This window comes from Heliconius melpomene, chromosome 13 (genome assembly GCF_056956725.1).
Source record: "Heliconius melpomene rosina isolate 202511_hmr_F chromosome 13, ASM5695672v1, whole genome shotgun sequence".
Classification (NCBI taxonomy): Eukaryota; Metazoa; Arthropoda; class Insecta; order Lepidoptera; family Nymphalidae; genus Heliconius; species Heliconius melpomene.
Window position 1 is genome coordinate 11,315,414 of NC_140401.1, and position 26,188 is coordinate 11,341,601.

Genomic DNA, 26,188 nt, shown 5'->3' on the forward strand with positions numbered 1-26,188 from the left:
GCATCACGGTAGCTGTCAATGGTTTCTGCCCCGAATACATGCCAGTGAACGCTGGCGTCCTGGACGCTTTATACGGTGTTTGTGAGTTGCTTGACACTGGCTTTGGGTAGAGACGTCTCCTCGTTGTGCGTTCTCTATCACTGTATGTATCATGGGGAGTATTATTATTTAAATTTTCAAACCGCACACTACATCACAAACTCAAATACCATCCCCACCACCACCAGGATACGTGGCACTCCATTACTGTTCGATTTCATAGGAACTTCCTTTCATACGTTACGCAACTGTAGACTATCCTACCTGCGGTAGTATATTCATGTCGATACGACATGGATACCTTTAAAAAAAACGTATTTATTTCCACTTTAAAGGCCTGTAGCTCCTGTGATGTTACAAGAAGTCGTGGCGGCGGTGATCACATACAATCAGATGACCTGTAGGCACGCCCGTTTCCCTTGACTTTTTCATTTATAAAAACAAATGAAAGTCCTGTTTAATAAAGTGTAATGCTTTTTATTCCTTGCGGCTTTACTCGCATGGTCAAATTTTAATAACTAGAGTTGTGTATGACGTATTTTAAATTCGGGAGGTAACTTTGACCGCAGGTACAGTGGGGAGATACATTGACGGAATTATTTAATTCGCGATTTCAATAAAACAAAATAACTACTTTATAGTAACTCAAGAAAAAAATAAAGACACATTACCATTTTTATAAACGTGTAAATACGTCATTGTTGTACTAAATCAAAAAGAATACATAGGTATATAATATTAGAATAAAATTTTATTTACTGTAAAAATGTTTGTTTATATACAACCTTTTCCTTATGGAATTACTATCAACGACAGTTTTTACGAGGAGAGTCATTACAATTTGTATAACAATTTTATAACTAAACGAGTCTCGCAGGCGTGATCGCAACTATTTTATTTGGAAAGGTCTGAAAATTGGCTTCAATAAAAGCAAGGGCAAATGCGATGGAAATAAGTAAAATAAAAGTAGTGTGTGTGTGTAGTAGTAGTGGAAGTAAGTTAAATAAATAAATAAATGAAACTAATATCTAGGACAATTATTATAGTCAACATTTGGTTACCAAACATGATTACTATCTATTAATTAACTTAGTTAAGCTAAATCCGAAAAACCACTAACCAACATTCGCGCATTCAATATCATTACGTGTTATTGAAACTTTGAACATCAAATATTACAAAATATATTACTATAGATTACTTCTCTTCTTTTGATTTTTACTTAGTTTATGTATTTTTTTGAGAAAATAAATAAGATGTTCTTCAGCTTTCGCAAATTTACAAACGTTCAAAGTTACAAAGAAACAGGGTGCACGCATTTTTTTCGCATATATTTTGTGCGTGTTGCGTGGCGATACCCAACGCTGTGCTTCGTTTACTATAACGGGGAAATTAAAATAAATTAAATATAACAATAGAGGCTAGTCGTGCAAAGGCACAGGGGATATTGATATTTTCATTTCCTCGCTTCAGTAATGAGGCAAAGCCCGACATTAAATTCCGCCATTTAACACGCGATGCCACTAGAATTCAGCAGAAAGTAGGCTACGTTAGATTAGGTTAGGTTCATTCTGTTCTCCCTGCTATGTGCGGAACAGCGTACAACGTGAAAATAAAAATAAATATATAATAATTCTTTCGAGTGGCAATCGCAGCCATAATCTTTATAATTCCAGTCAGACGCTGTACTACTGCACCACGACAGCCTAAATTCCCAATTTTGTATAATTTTCCTTGTCTACATTATCGCTTCCTTTTCCGCTGTCGTATACTTATTAATAAACACGTGTTGACTGGTAAAGATACCTTCATAATTTACTTTATTGACTTTTTAAATATAGATATATATTTAATGTATTTTTGTTGAGCCGTTGTCGAACCCACGAACATCATGTTTAATTACACGTTCGCCTACTGAGCTGAGGCGGCATAAATAAATATCCTTTAAAACATACTCATATAAAGAAATAATTAAAATATACAGCATACGTAACACGTCCGCGAAATCAGTTTTTGTGTAAGCTGTTTTAAATCAGCATTTAACTTTGTAAGCGCTCTTGAATCCCTATCCCGGACTGTTTCGCGATTTACCGGGCTTAGCTGCGGTCGCGGGATTAGCAGGAGTTACAATGTGTATCACATTAGGTGACATTCAATATGGCGATTTTTGTTTTTACTTTTTAAATTGTTTTTTGGTTTATTTATGATTTTATTTTTATATATTTTATATTCCTACTACACTTGCACAATAAACAGAGGGAAATACAAATTGTTTTCCATTCTGTCTTTCACCATCCATTACCTCCACGTACTTTAATAAAACACTCATGGATAGGAACTATAATTATAAAGAATCTGAATGTAAACGCGGTAAATAAGTTTGTCCTATATTCTGGCAAGACAATGCGCGGCGTTGAGTTCCACCATGCAACACAAAATGTCTCGAACCTGAAGAAAGTGGGGAATGAAGTGTTTTGAAATTAGGTTCTCTCTGCCCATCTGCTTGTCAAATGCTGTATAAATTGCGAAGCTAAGAAAATAAAAATAGGTATCAAATTATTATTATTCGATATCAGCGAATATTAAAACATGTCTTCGTTACGTTAATTTTATCGCTGATATAATATTATTCTCTCACGTCAATTTTTGGTAAATTTATGAACCAGAGATGGAACGAAAAACATCGTCGCTGGGGAGGAGCGATGTTGATATAGCTAATGAACTCATAAAAAGAAATTTACTTGAAATATTTCACGAGGCCATTTATAATTTGTCTTGTGCAGTTCATTTAATTTAAATGTATACAGAACGAATATTTTTCTTATTTTGCTATAAGGTCGTCGTTGTAAACATAGTTACTTAGGGTACTTGTTTGCTTTCACTTGCTAATTCTGATCAAGATGTACATATAAATAGGTACTCAATAATACATACCTCTATTGACTCTTTGGTTTGGTAGCTCTTTACTTCTCTCTACTTTCTCAGTTTAGCTCACTACTTTAGCTCACTGCAAAGTCAGAGGACGTGGGTTTAAAAGTTAAAACACACCTAGTAAAATATTTGTGTGATGAACATACGTATCTCTTTCATGTCTTTATCTTATTTTTGATCGTATAGTCATGTGAAGATTATCCAAATATTTATTTACTTAATTACAAACTGATTATAATAATTGGTTCCTTTATTAATAGCTGATTCCTATATTAATTTCATTCTATTCATTTTTAAATATTTGTTCCTTATTAATAAATGTTTTTTTTTTGTTCTTTTATCATCTCTGCTAAATAAGTGTTCAGAAAGAAAGCGACAAGTTAAATATTTTTAGTAGCACGAGCGAGTTGCATTATATGCAAAGCGCTGTGCCACCTACGTGCATCCAGAATGACAAGTGTCACACAATTGTTGAATATTCTCGTAGCTTATGAACGCCTGGTACTGCGAGAATTGATGCGTGGGCTTTACTTGTTACGCTCGAATTAAGTTTTGTTTTGTTTTCTTAGCAACTAAATGAATGAAATTTTAAACGTCACTTGAAAGAAACGTCTGCTCTTTATGATTATTTGATGTAAAAAGAATAAGATTTTATTATTTTCTTGACGTATATTGAAGAATCACATACAATTGTTTTAAATATATATATATATATATCTTAAAATATAGCTCAATTTTTTGATTATCAAGTTTTCAAAAACATTCTCTCAGCAAATATAACAATGCCTCTGAACATCTAAGAGAAATTTGTTTGACGAAACTGATAATTAATGACCATTATTTTTGACGTATATTTCCTACCTGGTATAAAAATATATTATAATTAATTAATGCCATATTTCAAAGTAAGACAAGTGCTAATATGATAATGTTTCAACAAATATTAAGAAAAGCCAAACTTTTGCCGTGAACGCTAAATATTCAGATAGGAGCGAGCATGTGCGTTACCCCCCATTTGCTGCGACCGAGCATCAGCTCTCATTTGGTATTCCGATTAAAGTTACACTGGGATTTAATTCGAGACGAACTTTTTATAGGCATAGCATGGCATGAATTAAGTTTAAGACCATCGTTCGGGCCACTTTCAGAGTGAGCGCGATGAATGGGGGTTTCTCGGGTCTCTCTTTCTCTCTCTCTTTCTGTGTCGATTCTCACTTCGGTAATTCGTTATTTTCTCCGCAATTGCAAGAGTAAGATTATTGAACAGGATAGGCAAAAGGTACTGTTAAGACAATCCTCGCACCATTTTTCGCCGTATTCTGGAGGCATTGTGTGTTGAGTGGCAGAACTCAAAACCGTGCTCGACACCAGAGGCAAGAAATGAAAATATAAATTTAAATATTTACTAGAGTGGGGGTCGAATCCACAACCAGTCGCGTTTACGGTCACACACTTGCACCCTTATGTGATTCAGTGTATTGAATTAGGATGGAAATAGAGTTATGCTGTGTGTTCTTCTTTTTCTTGTTTCTTCTTTATTATAAATTTACAATTGTTATAATATTTCTTTATAAGTATTCATTGTGAATTGTAAAGGTTCCACGCTCTGCGATTATACCTCCCAGATATTGGTAGACGTTAACATTGGTTAATATTTTAAGTTTATCTTTTATGTGAGAAAAATATCATCATCATACATCATGTATTTGTATATTTTACTAAAAACTGTATTTGACTATAAATAAAACAAAACATCTAAAAAAACTTCATCATAAAAGTTTCAAATGAGTTTCTGTATAATAAATGAATAGATCGATCGCATATTCTATATTAGAGGGTTTGTTTGTTACTGAATAATGTATGGTTCGTGAATATTCATCAGTGTACAGTATCACAGTTGGTATAACATGTATATTATTGTCTTTATATTCGATACATCGACCAAAATAGCTTTGTTATTGCCATTGGGTAATGTATTGTAGCTTGTATGTATGTACCTACTCTGAACGTTGTAGATATTATATATGTGATTATGGAAATGCATTTGCTTAATTTTATTAGACTAGTTGCAATCACTTGAACTGAATAGACATAATAGACTGAGATACTGAACATGTTAAAGCTAATTTTTTTTAAACTATAAACAGCAGTAAATCTTATTGTGGGGATTCTAGTTATTTAAAATTTCAATATATTGTCTATATGTAATTAGACGCAATACAGCTTTAAATATAAGAAAAAAAGGCTTTACTCTATATCTACCATATCTACTATATGTAGACAAAGTAAGTAAAGTAAAGTAAGTCTTGTTACTAGGGCATGAAAATGAGTATAGTTAATTCATTCGAGTCAGAATCTTTCTAATAATTCAAACATTCTTTATAAAATTTACAAAAATGTCATATTTTAAATATAAACTGTACCTATTTGTATGTATTGTTGTAGATCTTCTGATAGAAATGCTGGGCGTCTTGGCCAGCTACAGCGTTACAGTTAAAGAATTGAAGCAATTGTTCAACGCTATGAAAGCAGTCAACGGCAAATGGGTAAGCTATTCTATTTTATCTAATATAAGAAATTGATAAGGGATTTTTGCAGATTTATATCATTATATTTTATTTCATAAATAAATTATCTTATCGTATTTTTAATTAAATATCTCAATGTTCATTTTGTGTCCGTTTTTATGTAGAAAACGACGCTGAAACCAAAGAAATAAGAGTATCTAAATTTTTCTTTCACTACATGTTTAAACTTGATGTTTCTTTAATTTAAAATTACTTTAGAACGAAAAATCTTCTTGAAATTCCAAGCTAAATTTTCAAGCAAATGGCGGAATAAATAAAAACACGAGGCAACCGAGCGTAAATACAGTAGCCGCGCTGTTCCTGTCGGCTAATTACAGTATAACGATGCAAATTCGAGGAGCTCTCGCGGTTTTACGCAGAAAAGGATCGCTTTTTATTTTTCCCACATATAACAGATTAAGCAGAGGTGACTTAGCGTAAAGACACTTCGTTCTCCACTTTCCGCCTTATATTCGGCTTATTGAGTGTTGAGTGCGGAGATGAACGCCGCGCTTGAACCCACAACTACCGCGTTTACAGTTTCACAATGTCCCTCTGCGCCACGACGATACTAATTGAAAGTGTAACAAGACCCTCCGTACTTGGACGCGTTTTATAATATCTATTCGCGTTCATGATGCCTTGGTACGTGCGAGAGACAATGCGGGGGAGGCTGCGGAATTTATCTCTCGACTTGGCTCGGTTGCAGTTATCTTGTTTATAGGCGGGATTACGTATTTCCTACAGAAATGGGGCTCCGTACTGTGCTTTCATGCATAATGTTATTCTATTTTCTGCTTATTTAGAGATAATAGGTTTTATTTTCATTTATTTTTGTTTCTTAACTATTTTGTAAACAGTTTTGGTTTCTTTTTTGTTGAAAGAAAGTTATGATATATAGAGGCCATCTATCATAATAAATCGACAGCAAATATAGTCATATATTGAGCACACGCCTATTAATTGGAGAGGCCAGGTTGGATAGCTATCGCTTTAATTAATTACAACTTAGCGCCACTCATATTTTCCCCACGTACTTAGAATTACATCTAACGTAAATATAATTTATGAGAGAGCTCACAATCGCCACTAATATGAAGTCATTACTGCAATTGCTCGTTTACTTCTGAAATATTTAATACATTTACTAAATAAATTGTCTATGTTGTTAGCAATTTGTGTGAAGAAATAGTTAAGATCGTCGTCATGGTTCAGTGGGACAGCATCTAACTGTAAACGTGACGGTTGTGGGTTCATTTCGCGCTAGGTGATATTATTCTTGTTTCTTTACTCTGGTAAGGAGACAAAGCATCACGTTGATTTTCGCCATTCAGTGGCGAAGTGGGGACAGAGTATCTTTATACTAAGTCCGCCCTATCAGTTATTTGCAGGAAACAGTGTAAAGTTAAAAAATTTTTAGTAGTACTCGTGTACAAGAAGCATGAGAGGATGGGAGGTCGTACGAATATACTATTTATTCGACTCTAAAATGAAAACTAAAAATTAAACCTTTAAAATTATATAACAATATATTATCTTCATTTAGATACACGTTTCAGTTTATTTGTATAGAAATTAATATTTATAATAAAACGTAATCGTTTTATATTAAATTGTTAATTATATTCGCAGCCCCGGCATTCTGCTAAGCTGTTGAACGTGCTCCGTCAAATGCCGCACAGGAATGGTCCTGATGTGTTCTTCAGTTTTCCCGGAAGAAAAGGATCGGTGAGTATGAGAAATTTAAATTTGTCTTTGAAATTATTAAAAATGCTTGTAGGTATATTGTATTTTAATAATGTGAAAAAAAAAAAAATAAATAAGCTTTATGTTGTATCCCGCATATAGTAGGGTAGGCAGAGGTAATCTAGTGTTAAGACACTCCGTTCTCCACTTTCCGCCGAATTTCCTCGAGTGGGGATCGAACCCACAACCAGTCGGTTTTACAGTCACACTTTGTGCCCCTGTGCCACGACTGGCCTCGTATGTGTATTTTTATTTTAAAAATCACGTGCCATAAACAGGTGACTTTGTCGGACTTCTTACCATGGTTGAGATCACTTACTTAATTCTTCCATGTGCAATGCGAGAAATGACGATGAAATCGAATTAATACATTCTATATTATATTCTTCAGCAAAGTTATTAAAATATTATCAAAGAAAATATGTATCTAGTATGTAAAAAGGTTTGCTCAAAATAACATTTTATGATAATATTAAATCTATGTTACTTCATAAAGAGCATAAAAGTCTGTACGTCTGTGAATACTTAACTAGTGACCTAAAACAACAATAACTTGTTCTGGAATTCGTCAAAAGTGCCTTTTCATTCGGCAACCCACGCTCTTGCGAGGTTAAAAATATTTTCACCGCCAAAATAGAGCAAAATGAAGTTTTGAAATCTGAAATTCGTTGTTGAGAATCGTGAAAAATCGTAGAAAAAACTACTTGAAAGCTGTGTTTTTTTCAATTGCAATGTGAATTTGTTAAGATTTGACTATTGAATTAAATAGCTGAAAATATGGTGAAAAGGAAAACATTAATATTTTATATTTATTCCTACGTCTGTGTCTGACCATATTTATTGATTAAACTATGTATAATTCATGGAAAACGTGGAAATACAAAAAATATTCCAACTAATTGGGAACCTCAATTCACCTCAAAAATCTCAATCATTAATGTTTATTCATATTAATTGGCAGAGTAGTAAGTAAGGTAACTTACATTAAAAAAAACGACGACCTCCTTTGAAGTAAGTTAAAAGACTTATGTACCGACATATTAAAGGATAAAATATATAGACTACTGTGCCTGTATTTAATTCTAGAGATAAAGATCCTAAGACTAACCAAGCAAAATCTAGTTTATAATAAGTCACGTAACCTCCGTACGAGGTATATGAGCGACATCAAGATCGCCCCATGGGAAATTAATTAATTTCGTGTAGCATTCGAATGATCGCGGTTGCTAATTGCCTTTAATCCCATAATGCGTGCATGTCTGTTGCTATCATAGCTCAGGGGGATAATTAGTATGTAATTATATTTACTTTAGCTTTTATAAGTCTTTTGGGTTTTAGTATCATTTTGTATATTGTGTATACTAAAATGTACATAATTGAGGTGGTTGTGGTCGTTTCTAACTGAAATAGATGTTGTGATCCAGATCTCAGTTAATGGGGTAAGTTATTTTAATAAATAAAGTGAAGTGAAGAATTTTTTGATTGGAAAACTTCAATGGATGAATGTGTTCAATAATATATCTCATTATCCCACTTATTCTACAAAAATAAATATGACCCAGATTTTATATAAAAAAAACAAAGCTTAATAATGTCAGCAAACAAACATAACGATATCGGCTAATTGGAGAGTCGAATAATGAGCCTACGGTGCTAGAGAGTAGAGCGTGCTCTCGACAGTGCGGCGTGCGGTAGTTCCAGCGAAATAGTATTGTGGCTTCCTACAACTCTTGCGATTCTATTATCTCTATTGCTTGCTATTCATTGTCTGTTGTAATATCGATAGTTATATTGCAAAATTTTAAATAAAAAATCTTATCCGGATTAATCGTGTAAACATATTTATTATTATATACTTTTTTAAGCTCGATATTTTGGAATCGGATAGACCACCCAACTCCCTCGCCACCCCGTGACTACCGACTATTACAAGGACGTTCGAAACATCCTATTTCCAAAAATATAAAACACTAAAAACATTACACCGATTAGTACATTAAATATAGTAGGTTTAGAAGTTTTATTTATAGTAGTTATGTACCCCTACATATTATGTAATAAATAATAATGATTGATGAAATAAGGCATCATGTTGTTTGTAAAATCTCAGACGTTAAGCTACCAAAAAATCAAGATTACTTGGATGGCTTCCAAAAAACACGGGTTCAAATCCCGTTACATTTGATTTTTTATACGTTTTCTAAAAACATTCTAGATCATTATCATATCTCTCGTTCTCAAAAATATAACTTTACAATTGTTTATTACATGTAAATTGCTGTAGACTTCATTTAGTCATATAATTCATTTAAGAATTCATAGTATCTATAGAAAAAAGTTTGCGAACATCAAGTACCTACACTACAATTTTAATTAGAACTTTACATAAGCAAAAAGATTAATTAAACATTCCGTTAAAACAAAATTCTAATTTAACTAAACAATAAAATATTGAATTCAATATATGAATAGAAATGTGATTCCCACTCTCATATAACACATGCATTTGCTTCTGTATACGATCTACGTTATATAAGAACTTGGCTTTATAGGTATACAGTCAATATCGAGAAGTCTGTTATTGTCTCGTAGCCATTGTGTTTCCGATGCTGATATTGCTGTTGTGTAGATTTTAAAGTTTTTATTATTGCTTTATGAGGTTTTGTTTGGTTGAGAAGTGTTTGTGCATGTCAGTGGTTGTTAGTTAATTGCATCGGTTTGTATTGCATACATGTGATATGTGAGACCTTAAAGCATTTTTTTTCGATACTTTTGTATTTCTTTCTTTGTTTTGAAAACTATACATTGAAAAATATGATTGAAAATAATATGTTATTATTTTATTGTTTAGGTGTTTATAACAAATAAAAACCTTTTTCTCAAATTTAAAAACAAAAAAGAATTGGAGGCGCCGGGTATCGATCCCGGTACCTCTCGCATGCTAAGCGAGCGCTCTACCATCTGAGCTACGCCCCCTGTTATGTTCATTAATATAATTCTTATTAACGTTTCAATGTTTTAAGGTCAAATATTGCAAAGCGGAGAAAGTACGTTTTTTATATTTTATATATGTACGTAAGTTATTTTATCAATCCAGTGAGACCATCGTTAAAGAGTGGGGCAGCGTTTGATTGAGAACTTGATAGTCGTGGATTCAATATCCATCGGAGGCAATAAAGTACAGCGTTGAGTTTCACCACTCAACATGCCATGTCTCGAGCATGTCGTTATGCTGCTTTTTTGTTTAATTTATGTTCTAGTGTAAATAAAACTTTCCGTAGACTGTCTTCTTAAAATCTTTTCAACGTGAAGTAATCTAACTTTTTTATTTCCTACTTTCGGCAAGTGAAAAGTTTTAAGCATCGCGTAAATATAATTTTAGTTAACTGTCAGTATATAAAATGTCCGCGACGATGAAGATATTTTTAAATAGGCGATCATTCCTCGTTTTCGTTTTTGTTTTGTATTATATTATATAAAATATTGCTGTTATGGCGCAATTGGAAGGTCGAATGAACGTATTGATTGCTTCAAATCTGTTTTTTATTATTTATTTATATCTAATTCTGCAGTCAAATATTTCAGTCAAATAGTTTTAATATTTTCTAAATTAGCGAAAGAGTCTAATATACAATATAATTATTTATTTAGTATTTAAAAGAAAATAAAATAAAACAAAATAAATTGGAGGCGCCGGGTATCGATCCCGGTACCTCTCGCATGCTAAGCGAGCGCTCTACCATCTGAGCTACGCCCCCTGTTATATATCAAATAAAAAAAATACATTACACAGTACGAAAGCGATTGCACATTGATTACTCAATAAGTGACATTGAAAGGTAAGTTTAAGTAATAAGCAATTACCAGTTACCATTTGATAAATAAGAATTATATTACATCTTTTTCTACCGTTCGTTGGTTGCAGGTTCAATACCGAGTAAAGTATTTTTTTTTCATAATTGATATATAATATTTGTTCATTCACTTATGGTCGGTTTCAATAACTTATCTAGTTGTTAGGTTCAACACACATATAAATCTATTGACTGTCTGTATATTATGTACTAGCGGACGCGCGCAGCTTCGCTTGCGTAATTAGGGGTTAATTCTAATAAACCACGAAACATGTGTTCAATGAAATATTTTTAAGAGTCTAAATTTCAAATTTTACAAAAATCGGTGGCGATTTAAACATTTTTCCATACAAACTTTCAACCCCTTATTTGCACCCTTAGGGGGTGAATTCTAGAAAACCATGAAACACATGTTCATTTAAATATTTTTAAGAGTCTAAATTAAAAATGTTATAATAATCGGTGGCGTTTTAAAGATTTTTCCATACAAACTTTCAACCCCTTGTTTGCACCCTTAGGGGAAGAATTCTAGAAAACCATGATGCCGATTTAATTTTTTTTTCCATACAAACTTTGAACCCCTATTTCACCCCTTTAGGGTAAAAATTTTTCAAAATCCCTTCTTAGTGGATGTCCAGATTACGAAAGTAAACATCTGTCCAAATTTAACATTTCTACGCACAGCGGTTACGGCTGTGCGTGCGTCTTACCTCAGTCAGTGAGGACAAGTCCTTTTATATATAGTTTTTTTATATATAGTTATTGATACCGGCCGTTAGTGTATATGTTTTATGCCAAAAAAAGAGGTTGTCTACATTGACTCCTTGGTTGTGCATATAATATTAGATTACGTAAGGATTTCTGTGAAAGGAATTGTTGGTGTTGTTTATTACAGTTCTTTATATTTTTATTTTGTTTTGAAATAAAATTATAATCGATAAGAATTAACGATATGACAGCATAGTTAAAGTTTGTTCTGTTGACAAGTTTAACCTTTTAACAAATAAAATTAAAACTGGATCATCAATTAAAAATATTTTGCTTGCTATGATTGATTGCTGCAAGGTCTACGACCTTTGACAATAAAATAAGAAAGGAGAAATAGGTCACATAGTGTTTACAAGTCCAAATAAATAAAAAAGCACATTCATTATTTTTCTCCCATAGTTAATTGTACACTCTATTCCCTCTATCTGCCCAATTTTTAAGAATTGTGTGTTGAGTGGCGCTCAACGCCGCGCTTTGTCTTGTGTCTTAGCTGAGGAAATAAAAATAATTCACTCCTCCTAGTCACATTTACAGTCAGACGGTGGACCACTCCTCTGGGACGGTCTCATAATACAAATTTAATAAAACTAAAATAAAATAAAACATAGTAGAAAAGATACTGATATTGTTACACAAATATTGTTAAAGTTTTCCACTTTTATAAATAAATAGTTGTAAGCCACGGGCTTCTCGGTTTCTTGTTTATTTTGTGATAGCAAGCGCATCGGTCGCGTAGTATATTGAATTTAGCGGTTTCGTTAAATCATCTTCACTCAGCGATGTGGACACTTGCGATATAGATTTGTTTTACCTTTACATAATGCTGTAATTAAGAGGTCATAATTTGGTTAATTCGGCGTGTTGAAGGAAGTAAAAAATTAAAATTATTATTATGCATTAATACTTTTGTCTCTAAAAATAATTTATTAACACATTTATGTAAAATAATTAAATCAATATCTACTCCATTAAATTATGTCTTAAACATATATGATCCGTAGTCAGAATTAGGTAATAAATCAACAATAACGCATAATATATAATATTAAGAAAAAGCCGTCATTACGCAGTGGCACAACGGGCTGACTATAAATGTGAGGATTGTTGGTTTGATTCCCACTCGGAGGAATTACTCATTGTTTTTTCTGCGCTCTGATAGAGGAAGCGCAGTGTAAATTTTCTTCCCCCAATACGCAATTTCTCGAGAATCGGGCAGAAAGTGAAAAAAAAATTGAAGCAGTTTTTTCTTATTAATATGTCTCTTTATATAAGAATAAATAAAATTTTACCATTTTTTTAGATATAGTAGGTACTTGTGAAAGTAATATTCTACACCATTTTATAAATATAAACATGATAAATTTAAGTTACAAAGTCGTTGAGCTTAAACTTAAAGTCTAAGCAACTATTTAACAAAAGAGCTATTACCAAAGAATTAGCAGCAAGTTCCTTCGAAACGAGCGCCATCGAAATTAAATTCGATTTGAACCAAACAAAAGTTAGCCAATCGGCATTGTATCAAAATTTCAATCTTCCTTCCTGTGATCTTCTATTGAAGAAACTTTGGACATAAGCTTATAGTGCTATCGCTTCGATATTTTTGTTGTTGTTGTGTTATTTTTATATTTAGACTAACGGCCCTCTGTTGACTAACAGTCAAATGTGTTGATGTCAATAAATAATTTAATTTACTCGTTCAGAAACAGCCGTTAAGGTTAAATTATTGATTTGTTTTTAAATTATTGAATTCTTTACCTGGATCTGGGGTTGAGACAAGGCGCGCTGTTGAGTTCTGTCCGAGAAACCAAAAATGTATCGTTTAAAAAATAAATATGTTGAAGCCTGAAATCAAATATTATAACACACAAGTTTTGTTTTAACAAAGGAATTCAAAACCAAAAACCAAAACGTATCCAATATCAAATTTTCCAATAAACTTATAATGCCTGGGAAAGAGAAAACCAAAGAGTACGGAGTAAGTTTCTAACGAGGCGAGCTCAAATTGTTGCGGAATTTAATAAGTTTGTCGAAGGGAAGCCACCTGCTGTCTCCAAGACGATAAATAAGACCAAATGAAGAATAACGATGGATATTAGCTGTAGCTTCATAAAAAAACCATGTCCTGTATACGATGATTTTGTTGCTATCTTTACCTTATATTCTTTTCGTTTTGGTGGACAGAGGGTCTATTGTTTTATATTAGCTCCGCACTTATAATATAAGTAAAAGAATAGTAAAAGAATATAAATTGAATATAATGTGTTTGTAATCGTTGACAGTTTATCTTTATTAACTTTGATAATCGTAGGACTTATATCACATTTGCACTTTTATTTAAAACATAGGTCCTTCTTCAGTGGACAAAAGCATTTCTGAGTAAACAATAAGAGGTGAACAGAGTAACTTCATATGAGTTTTGTTAGCCTTGTATAATTAAAAGATGAATGGGATGATTAAAAACATTTTGATATGCCCATCTTACCTTAATATGTAACTATAACTTACCTGTAAAATTTATGTACAAGATTTTTCTCCACAACTGAGCCGTGAACTAATTAAAACTCGGCCGAGCGAATATAGGGGGTAATTTATAGTACAACAGGGACCGACCGCGCCTAAATGCTGCTAATTAAAACATTTCGATAATGGATGCCGCGCCGCCTTTCAAATTCTACCTCCACTGTACCGAAATCTACCACTGAATATTTCATTTATTCTCTACTGTGGTTTGGGATAACATTTATATTAAAAAGGTTGTTGCGTAATTTTTTTACCATTAGGTTTTTATTAGAAAGCTTTGAAATTAATTTTGTATTTTATAATGTGATGAATATGAAAACATAAAGGGAAATTGTTAGTTAATTACATTTGTTACTAACGCTGCCGTAGCGTAGGTGGAATATGTTGAATAAACTGTGTCGTGAATAATCATGCGTAAAATTTTAATTTTCCCCACATTGTTGACATAAAGTAAATCCACATAATACAAATTGCCCATTTTCAGCTTTACGCTGTATCCCACATATAGTATCGTGGGCAAAGGCAAAAGTGTTAGGACACTCCGCTTTCTACATACCTCCTAATATGAGGGTCTTTTCGAGCTTTATCTTATTAGTAGAGCGGGGAAATGATAATAATTCATCACACCTAGTGAGAATCGAACCAACATCCATCTCGTTTACAGTCGAATCCACAACCGTCGCACTTAGTACAGGCAGAAGTTTATATTTTTAGTGTAGTAGTATAAGTTTAGTGTAGGAATTCATTCTATTTAGTGGTAAATGAAAATAGAGATTGCAGAGATATTTAGAGGACCCTTCTTTATATTACTTACAAAGGGGACGTTAACTAATATAATTATTATATTTTGAATATAGGTAAGAGGTAATAAGGAACAAAAATTTAAACTAGTTTTCAAATGCCTACATGAAAAAGTTACGTACCTACGTATTATTGCGGATAATATCTCCGTAGATAAAATAAACAGCGTATTTTATTGACTATAACCCAAGTTCAAATTGTCTCTAGCAATAAAGGTTCGCCGTTTTTACTCAGCGCCGACCTATAAACGGATGATTTCGAATGAATTTTAAAAACAGCGGTAAAATGAATACTGCGCACTTTCGCGTTATTTCATTACGTTTCGAATATAAAATTGAGATGTTAATGTAAATACGAGGTATTTATTAAGAGGCTAAATATTTTATGTAAGTTTCGATGATCTTTTTTAGGTAGGAATCTTGTTCTCATTCTGAAATAATGGGAAACAATAACACACCAGCTTCACGTATTTTCTCGCATGGCAGTGTAGGCAGAAGGGACCTGGTTTATTATATGTGAGGTATTTAACAATTCTTATCTACAGTTTACAGGTGTTCTTTTATATACATGAACTTTGTTTTCCGAGAAAGCTTTGAAGTATTTGTTATTGTTTTTTTTCCCATCAGAAAATTGAATCTCTATCTACAGGGTGGAATTGTTAGCACCACTTTAAATGAAACCACAGTTTTAACTACTCTATAAAAGCCTAATATAATTCGGAAAAAAAAAATCCCAAAAATAAAAAAGTTATTTTTTCAAACAAAATAAATAATAAAATTATCGTTTTAAAATAAAACGCCATTTGTAAAGTATAACATAGGCACGCACACACTTACCTGTCAAATCGGAAACATCGCACACGTATGTGTTCGTCACACGAAATACAGGTATGGATAAAAATCGTGAAATGAAAAAAAAATCCTACGTCCAAACTGTTGAAGTACCTTGATTAATTTCTTAGGTGTGGGTTTGAAATATATTACCCTATATGCAGTTTCAATAAAAGAAGCGCTGCCTCTTCCACCTGTATATTGAATTGACGTAGGTACACAAGATTACTCCTACCTATTCCACCCATAGTATATATTTTATGTAATCTCTAAGTAAGTAGAAAAGGTGTGTCCGATCGATAGTAGAGCAGGCGAACAGACATTTTGGACGTATTGTTTAAGCGGACTCCCCTCTTTATTGGCAATTCTTATTCAAATGCGGACGGCTGGATGTAATCCTTGACACACTGAGCTTTCTTGGCGTCCATTTTTATTTGTAAATCCATATAAATAAACGCTGAGGGCGCTTTTTTATATGCATTGCAAATGCTTGGGTTGGTGTTTGTATTATGAATGTCGCATTGTAAATCTTTTGTAATAATATTAATAAGTATAAATGTATATGTAAGTATGTATTAATTTTTAATTATTGATAATAACATTTTAGGCCGTGATGGCGCAGTGGCAGAGTGTCTTACTAAGAACGCGACGATTGTGGATTCAATTCGTTCGACGAATAAATTATTTCGCTTTGGTAACAAGGCAAACTGTGGCGTTGAGTTTCGCTTCTCAATAGACAATGACTAAAAATTTGGACGGAAAATGGGAAATGGAATAGAATGGAACTTAACATTTTGTTCATTTTTTCTATACTGCTATATACGGGACATAGCGTGAAGCTACTACTGCTGTAGTTAAATTTCTATGGTGAACTCGGAGTACTCAAGCCGTTATAATAATAACACCTTGTATTATATGAATATACCTAGATCTTCTTTTCACATATTGCGCTCGTGACATCAAAAAATCTTATAAGCTACGAATATCGTTTTAATCTTGTCCGTTTTTTCCTTATTTATCGTGCCCCAGCCACCATTCCTCTCTGTCTAGTTTATCCGTAGATCTGACGGCCAACTGACGCATCTTATCCCGCACCGTAATACTTAGTTACGTGGATGAAATATGTGCGCTAATACAAACGCCGAGACTGTTTACCGGCTTGTCCGGGGTTTTTGAGTTTCGTGATTGGGGTCAGTTAGGGTTTAGGTTTTTTTAGTTAATTTTTTGTATAGCGATTTCGAGTGTACAAGATTAGTATTTTTATTTGAATTTTTTATTTGACTGTATAGTCTTATTATTTGATCGAACAAAAACTTAAAATAAATCAAAACCTAAAAAGAAATCTTAAATTTCTAGTGTCTGACTTTAATTTTGTAAAATGTTAGCTCTAAGAGTCTAGTCTAAAAGCGAACGAAAATGTGAAAAGTTAAATTGAATCGGATCCCGTCGAGAGTTCGGACTGCATGGACTCAAACGTCGCATTTATTTCCCAATGGTATCTTCTATCATAACAAACGTCAATTACTATGTACTTTAGATGGATTTTTAAATTAAATCAGTTCCAATTGCGTTATTACTTGTTGAGTTATTGAGGCTCCTCGCGACTACTGTTACAGTAAACACCCCTGACTTATATCAGGACAGCGTTTTCCTTATGGTAATCTAGTTTAATCAAAAAGAGAAAGCTTTACTAATAGTGTCTTCAGACTAATGACAGCACGGACTGATGTTTATTGAATCGTGGCTTGTTGGCTGTAATGGGCTTTGTTATTTCTTATTTCTGTAAAGTTTTTAATGTTATAAGGTTGCTTGGCTTTAACATTCATTTTATTTACATTTTATTGTAGAAGAGTGTGTTTAACTAACATACTTTGTTATATTAACCTGAGAAAAAAATATTATTTAGAATTCATCTCAATTGACATTGAACTCAAAGACGCCTTTAACATACCTACTTAGAATTTGTTTATATCACTATGACGAAAATGTACTTACGACTTTTTTAATTTCATTGAACTTAATATATATAATGCAGGGAAGGAAGGATTTATCAGGTTCATAAGAGGGGAGGGGAATGGGAAAAACGATATTTCCTATTTCACATCTTTACCTTTTAGTCCATATAAAACAATAGCTACATTTGTATATAAATAAAAGTTTAAAGTAAATACTTACAATTTTAAGTGTCTTTAATGCGTTGCTGAGAGATCTTCCGCTTAAGAAAATATCTCTTGAGAAAATAAACAAACCACAGCAACTTTGAAATGAATGAACAAAAACCTTTCCCGAAATGTTTCCTGGCGAAGAAGCTCTGTTGTTTACCATCAAGTAGAGTGCCTCAATTTATGTACATAGAAGTGGGATTGAAAGAATGGTGTTCAATATTAATATGTTATCTCAAAATAAAAATAATCTATAAATTGAGACTATTAGAAACCGCTTCCATGTAAAAGAAAAATTAGTAGCTTGTGTACAATTAGTACTGCTTTTTTTAGCTTACTTTATAGTAAAAGTAGTACTAGGGTTAAGAGAGAAGAACGGAGCTCTGTCCACTCTTCAGTTCAGTTCGGTTCATTAACCTCTTTATACATAGAAGTCCCAGAGATCCTCTTTTTTTAACTTCACGTTGTATCCCACACAAAGTAGAGTAGGCAATGGGAACTTGGGAACCTAGTGTTGAGACATTCTGTTCTTATAAAGAAACTCGTTCCCCGCTTTCTACCGAATTATATATAGAGAAATTGTGTGTTAAGTAGCGGAAGTCAACGCCACGTTATGCCTCGGAGGACCAGAGTAAACAAATAAAAATATTGCCTAATTCATTATATCGAGTGGGAATCGAACCCACAACCCGCATTACATCACATTTACAGTAGCACGCTTGTGCTACTGCGCCTCTCTTCCTGACCTCTACCTTTGTTACTTTATTTGTCACCTTTGTTATTATGAACTTATTAGCTGTATATAACATACCTGGAGGATTAAAATAATATAAAAACGCAGAGGACGTCTCGGGCATTTGTTTGGATTGTGTGTCAAGTCATTTATTTTGTCGTTGCCTTTTTTAAAATTTTATAACTTTTAATAGTTTTTAACCTCAGAGCCATGACAATTATTTGCAATCTCAAGATTTGTTGTTCCGTTCGGCGAAGCCTCGGAGATTTATCCTGCTATATACAGGATAAAGCGTGAAGAAAATAAAATATAACTGCAACACGTGCGTTCTATCTAAAGCAATATTTTACTTTTTACGTTACAAGAATCGTAACACTAAGAGGATGCGTCTAGCGATCTGTCTTATAGAAGGTCCCGCGGGAAGATTAAGCGCCACTCGATAGTTTATCCCGGGCTATAGAAATAAATACTGCTCCGGGATAGCTGATATTTTATCTCAATTCCCTATTTTAAACATACTTGTATTGCCGAACATTTGTTTTTAGTAGATACTCCACAGTTTCGATACGATGATTATTTTTTTTTGTTTGAAGGTTCTCTGGATTTTATATAACATTAAAATTGCTGTTAGAACAAGGCTGTTATATTAAAATATACGGCCCTTAATTGCTTTTATATTTCTGTTTAGTTACAGTTGAGTCTAAAATGTATAATATTAAAAATATTCCTTTTTAAAAAATGTTTTACTTTACTTACATCATGTTGAAAAGTATTTATTGTAGCATCAATTTTAACTGAATTATGGTAAAAAATATAGGACAAGCCTGATTTCATTTTAAATAGAACTGTTTTCACCAAAACAAATGTAATTATACCTAATAAATCGATATGCGAAAATACGTTTTTGATAAATTGATATTTCGGTCGCTTTACTGCTTCTCATTCCCAGAATATTTGTTACTTTTTGTAGAAATAATTATTTTTAGTATTACTATTATTACACGTATCATACAGCCTGCAGGTTATGTGGTGTAAAGTGACGAGTTTCGTTATTCAATAAAATGTTGCCAGTTAATATTGCGGTTAAATTTATTTGACACATGGGCCTAACATATTTCCCCGTCCGTAAGGCCGATAAACACCGCATAAATATCCCTTTAACATAAATTTTCGTCAAAATAAAAATGGGTTAACGCACGCTCAATATGCGAAGCGTGAGGTCTCGGCAATATTTCATAAAAAGAGTTATGCCTATTGGAAACTGGGTGGGGAATAGTGTCTTGTATCTGGTATCTCAGAAGGTTACCTGTGGTACGCCAGGTGCTACTTGGCTTAATAGTTATTTTTTAGTTGTAGAATTGAGATTCTCCATAACTTATATATTCATTACGGCCAATCATGGCGCAGGGGCTTAAACGTCTTACTGTAACCACACACAAAGGTTGTGGGTTAGGTTCCTATTCGAGAAAATGAAATATTTAATATTTTCATTTCCTTGCCCTGTAACGAACAAAGCGCGGCATTGAGTTCCACCACTCGACACGCAATGCCTCAGAATTTGGCGAAAAGTGGGGGACGGAAATGTTTTAATTTAAACAGTGTGTGAGTGTCTTTGTAGACACTAGGTTGCCAGGTCCCTTTTGCCTATTCTGTTAAATACGGAATACAGCGTGAAGGTAAAAAAATATGTAAACGGCGGACTAGCTTTTACTTTCGGTGCTGCTTTCGGACATATTTTGTTATATTTATTTGGATACGATAGATCTTTAACGATATCCTTCATAATTTGTAACAAAAATATGAAAAAGTTGTGTAATATCAGATAATATCTGCCTCTATATGGCAAAAAAGGGACGCATGCAGATTTTATTGATAAGATATAAGGAAAAGAATTATTTACAAGGATACCCGGCTTAGGGCCTGCGTCGGGTGAAATTTTTACAACGCTCCAAAGAATTTAGACGGTGTTATTCGTTCACTACGAATAATATATATTTGGGATTGCTTGTATTAGAGAAGTGAACAGCGGATATCCAATTTTGTACGAGTACATTACAAAAAAACAGCTTCAGGATTTTTCCCGCATTGCAGTATAGGCAGACGCATCTTATTGTTAAAACCATTTCCTCCTTCTTCTACCAAGAGAGTTTTGAATACATGTGGAGAGGCGAAACTCAACGCTGCTGCAGCGCTATGTTTATCATAGCAGGGAAATTAAAATAATTTTAATATAGACATTCCCCTAAGTGGGACCCACTACCATTGCGTTTACAGTCAGATGCTATCCCACTGAGCCATAGCTGAGACACATATAACATAACATGTATAAGATTGTTATTATATTAAGAACTTTGTATTAACTCCATAATTTGTTTCTTTAGGCGGTCGTCCTGCCACCACTCGCAAGATGGCCCTACGAGAACGGTTTCACGTTCACAACGTGGTTTCGCTTGGACCCAATAAATTCTGTCAACATCGAAAGAGAGAAGCCCTATTTATATTGGTAACGTATCTAACTACACAAAATTTACTTTTAATTTAATATAAGAACACAGCTTTTTCTCTTAGGAATATGAAATATGATTTATTTTTGACTTGTGTGCACTAATGTTTTATTTATAAGATACTCAGTACCGGATCGCAAATGCACTCAATGAATACATAATAAGGCTATCTCTCTTAGAAGTGGATGACTTTCGACACTTAACTAAGCTAGCCGTTAACTTGAGAGCTTTCAAGCTAAAAGTTGCGCTAATATCAAATAATACATTGATGACTATCGATTTATAAGTTGACTATTATTTTCAGTGACATTTATTATAATGTAGGATCAAAACATAAAACATATTTGTTGATGTTTGTTTACCTTCATTTAATGTAATGTTCAATTAAAAAGACAACATCAACTTTTTTCGTCATCATCTTAAAATTTACTTCATTTATTGAATTAAGTAACTAAATGTGTATAAAATATATGCTTATACATGCAGAATATGTATAATAATATTAAATTTATTTAGTAAAATTATTACTGTTTATACATCTATGTTTTGCTAACATAATTAATTTTATAAAAATATACTCCCACAGATTTTGAATGACTCCAAAAATAATAGAATTTAAATAATAAGAAGTGGCAATATGAGTGATAATAATTTCGTTATTTGTTCTTTAATTGTCTTTACTTCGAAGCGTTTAAAACATTATTTTCTACTTTATAGTTATTGATTAAGTTTGTGCACATACGTTCAGTTTTCACATCTGTTTTTTTCAATTAGCTTTATTTAACTTTATCTATATATATAAAAGGACTTGTCCTCACTGACTGAGGTAAGACGCGCGCACAGCCGTAACCGCTAATGGTAGAAACGTGAAATTTGGACAGATGTTTACTTTCGGAATCTGGACAGCCACTAAGAAGGGATTTTTAAAAATTTTAACCCTAAATGGGTGAAATAGGGGTTGATAGTTTGTATGGAAAAAAATTTAAATCGGCACCAATTTTTATAAAATTTGAAATTCAGGCTCTTAAAAGTATTTAATTAAACACATGTTCTATGGTTTTCTAGAATTCTTCATCTAAGGGTGCAAATAAGGGGTTGAAAGTTTGTATGGAAAAATCTTTAAAACGCCACCGATTATTATAAAATTTGAAATTTAGACTCTTAAAAATATTTAATTGAACATGTGTGTCATGGTTTTCTAGAATTCATCCCCTAATACATAAGCAAGCGGAAGCTGCGCGCGTCCGCTAGTTAATATTATAAGACCCTCCTTTTTATTTTTAATGAATAATCTTTGAAACAAGCGAATCCTGTTAAAAAGTTTTGGAAAATTTAACTCCTTCCTGTAAATGAAGAGTCAAAGTTTTAAACTAGTGAACTCAATACTTGTGAAGCGCTCAAGTGCGCTGTTACGTAATTAATACGTAGTAAAGTAAGAAATTGTTTTGTTTTTTGGTATATTTTCATTATAGTATAATTTTATTAAAAAATATAAAATCAAATTGGAAAAGGTTGCTTTCACGTCTTAAAAATAATAAGAATTATGGTGAAATACGTGGTATGATATGGTTTTTTTTTCGAGAAATGAAAACACATTATGTTCACTTAAATGATTTCCTTTTTTGAAACAGGCAGAGAGTGAAGTGTCAGTCTTTTTTCCATAAGGTTTTTGTAATGTTTATCGAAATTAATATTGAATTTCAGACGAATTAATCGTATAATAAAAAAGTAAAAAAAAATTTTTAAGTTAAACGGTTTTATATTGCAGATAAATGTACTAAAAAATAAAAAATAATTTCATGGAAATTATGATTACTAAAATAAAATCGTGGGGACACTTTCTACTTACCACTAGGTGGGTGAAGTCTCATGCCATGTCTTTCGATTGTAGATATTGGACGTGCCCCACGATTTTATTTTAGTAATCATAATTTCCATGAAATTATTTTTTATTTTTTAGTACATTTATCTGCAATATAAAACCGTTTAACTTAAAATTTTTTTTTTACTTTTTTATTTTTAAGTTTTTAGTTTTTATTTCTCCTACTATTCCATTCGTTGAGTGCCTCATTATTGCAAGGTTAATGGAGAATGTTACGATCGACCCCCCAGAGGTCCAATAGAGGAGCAAGGCTATGTACAACAAGATGTGCCTGAATCTTGAGGGGAAAACGCTAACGACATATCATTTTTATCCACCTAGTGCCATACAGTTCTCGGCGCGCTTTTACCTTTTACCTTGGGTGGTACCCCTAGCGACGTATCATTTTTAGGCACCCTATAGCCACACAGTCCTCGACAGGATACCAGATCTTGACTTAGGTGGGAGATTCATATTGTAATTGTGTATAGTATACTGTATTATACTTACCAAGCCCTTTATTTTGATACCCATATTGATGGGATTGAAAACTACATTATCCACCATTTTGTAGCAGTGGCCATCTTTGATTTTGATTTTGTATAGTGCCCTGAATTCTACTTGACAAGCCCTTTCATTTGATACCCATATTGATGGGATCGAAAAAACTAACTTGTCCGCAATCTTGTAGCGGCGGCCATCTTGGATTTTGATTTTGTATAGTCCACTGAATTCTGCTTGACAAGCCCTTTCATTTGATACCCGTATTGATAGGATTGAAAAAAACTAACTTGTCCGCCATCTTGTAGTGGCGGCCATCTTGGATTTTGATTTTGTATAGTCCACTGAATTCTACTTGACAAGCCCTTTCATTTGATATCCATATTGATAGGATTGAAAAAAACTAAGTTGTCCGCCATCTTGTAGCGGCGGCCATCTTGGATTCACAATAATATTGAATATGGATAATTGTATTGTCACCAGAATCAAAGGCGTATACCAAATTTCAGATCAATCGGTTAACGGGAAGAGGGTTAAATTTCAATTACTAAATTTGACCCAAACAAACAAATAAATAAACAAACGGGGTGAGCTAAATAAAACCGTTTAAAAACAGTATGTAACATAGATCAATAAAGACACTCATTATGTCTACCTGTCTATGCTCATAAAAATATATGTATATATGTATATAAATTCCTAACTATGAAAAATCCCACTTTCGATACATAATGCTTCGAAAACTGAGCGGAAAGTAGGGAACGGTGTGTGGTAATCATCACGAGAAACCGTGAAACGCTTTTTTTTCAGCCTTTGCCCAGGTTCCCCGCACACAGACACAAATTCCAAAACATAATCTTCTGCTAATCAAATCTTAAACCTAGCATTGAATGGCTGTCACAGAACATTCCTAATGCAGTCGTGTTCAGGCATTAATTAGCTAAACGCATTCTGTCCGAACTCCCGAACTCCGGCCAATTCACTTTGCGACTGGGATTAGGTCGGTCTCTGCTAGATTGTAACTGTGTGTTGCATAGGTTTACTTTTTTAATAGTTTTTAGTTACCTTTGAATGATAAATTTAAATAGATTACTTACATTTAGGTTGGTTGTTTTCTTTTTTACTTTACGTAATATGTCGCCTATCCCGCATATTTTAGGGTAGACAGTAGTCTCAGTGTTATCCCGCTAGTGTTGCTCTCCTGTAGTGATTTCCAACCTCAAAAATATAATAGAATACCGTGTGGTATATTATAATTATCTATTTTCGTAATTCTTCTAATTTATTATACGAGTATAAATGTAAAGCAATTGATGCAGTGGCATAGCGTGTGACTTTAATCGCGACGGTTATTGATTCAATCTCCACTGGAGGAAATACATTATTTTCACTTCTTCTTCTGCCTAACATGCTATGCGGGAAAAATGACGCAGTTGCTATTATTTTTAAATACATATATTTGTAAAATTACCAGCAGTTTAAAGTAAAATAATATTTCAAATAAATTATCCGCGTTTAAGATAACCTAACTATAACTATATACTAATAACTTTGTAACTCTATACTAGTAAATAAAAAACGAATCTAGAAAAGTTATTTCAGAAAGTGGAGAAAATGTTGTCTTTGCGTTTTTTCGGTATGCAATAACGTTGCTACGTGTTTCCAATGTGAAGCAGCCTTCTAAGAACTCGTGTTGCAGACGCGAGGTTTTTCATCAACTAATAGTTAAAAACAAGTACAACTTGTTTCAGCAACTTTGTAAATTGCGCATAATATAAAAACTAGTCTCTAGTTTTTATCTCGTACTGTTAAAAAGAATTAAACTGTTGAATGCTTTTTTTTGTTTTATTATAATATAGAGCCTGACTGCTGAAGGCAATGGTTTTGGGTTCGATCTCGCCTTAGGGGATAGATCATATATTTTTTTTCCCGCCACTCAACATTGGCTCGAAAATTAGTCTGAAAGTGAAAGTTGGAATGTCTTGACATGCGTGAAGTTGTATTAGTTTCTTATGTTTAAAGTGTTTAAACTATATTAAATGAATTTAACTTATGGTACAGCTATTGTGGTCCTTATTCAACGTTTGTACCTACGAACTAAGTTGATGACTTAGGTATAAGTTCAATCCCGCTAAAATTAATGTGTCAGTTGGCAACGGAGTATCTTAACACAAGGTTCCCTCTACTTACTCTGCTATATTATGAGATACAATATGAAGCTAAAAATATTTTAATACAACGACTCGGTAATTTTACTTTAAAAGATTGTGTTTGCATAATGTTGTAATAAACTCATTTCAGTTTAATAACCAAATATTTGGTAGCGTAGTTTATTTCAATGATTAACATAAATTTGTTGTAAATTTGATTG

At 33.0% G+C, this 26,188-nt stretch overlaps 1 protein-coding gene and 2 non-coding genes across 19 annotated transcripts in view; 1 reads left to right on the plus strand and 2 right to left on the minus strand.

Annotated features, from left to right (window-relative positions):
• The window catches only part of rg (A kinase anchor protein rugose), a 424,034-nt gene that overhangs the window by 210,460 nt on the left and 187,386 nt on the right, over positions 1-26,188 (plus strand). For all 17 annotated transcript variants that reach the window (XM_085196877.1, XM_085196889.1, XM_085196885.1 and 14 more), the window contains 3 exons: positions 5,416-5,516; positions 7,170-7,265; positions 21,333-21,454. In XM_085196877.1, coding sequence (XP_085053003.1) covers positions 5,416-5,516; positions 7,170-7,265; positions 21,333-21,454 — 319 coding nt within the window. The remainder of the gene's footprint in view (positions 1-5,415; positions 5,517-7,169; positions 7,266-21,332; positions 21,455-26,188) is intronic.
• On the minus strand, positions 10,187-10,259 carry TRNAA-AGC (transfer RNA alanine (anticodon AGC)). The gene has a single exon. It is a non-coding gene; the product is annotated as a tRNA-Ala (tRNA).
• On the minus strand, positions 10,969-11,041 carry TRNAA-AGC (transfer RNA alanine (anticodon AGC)). Its single transcript has one exon. It is a non-coding gene; the product is annotated as a tRNA-Ala (tRNA).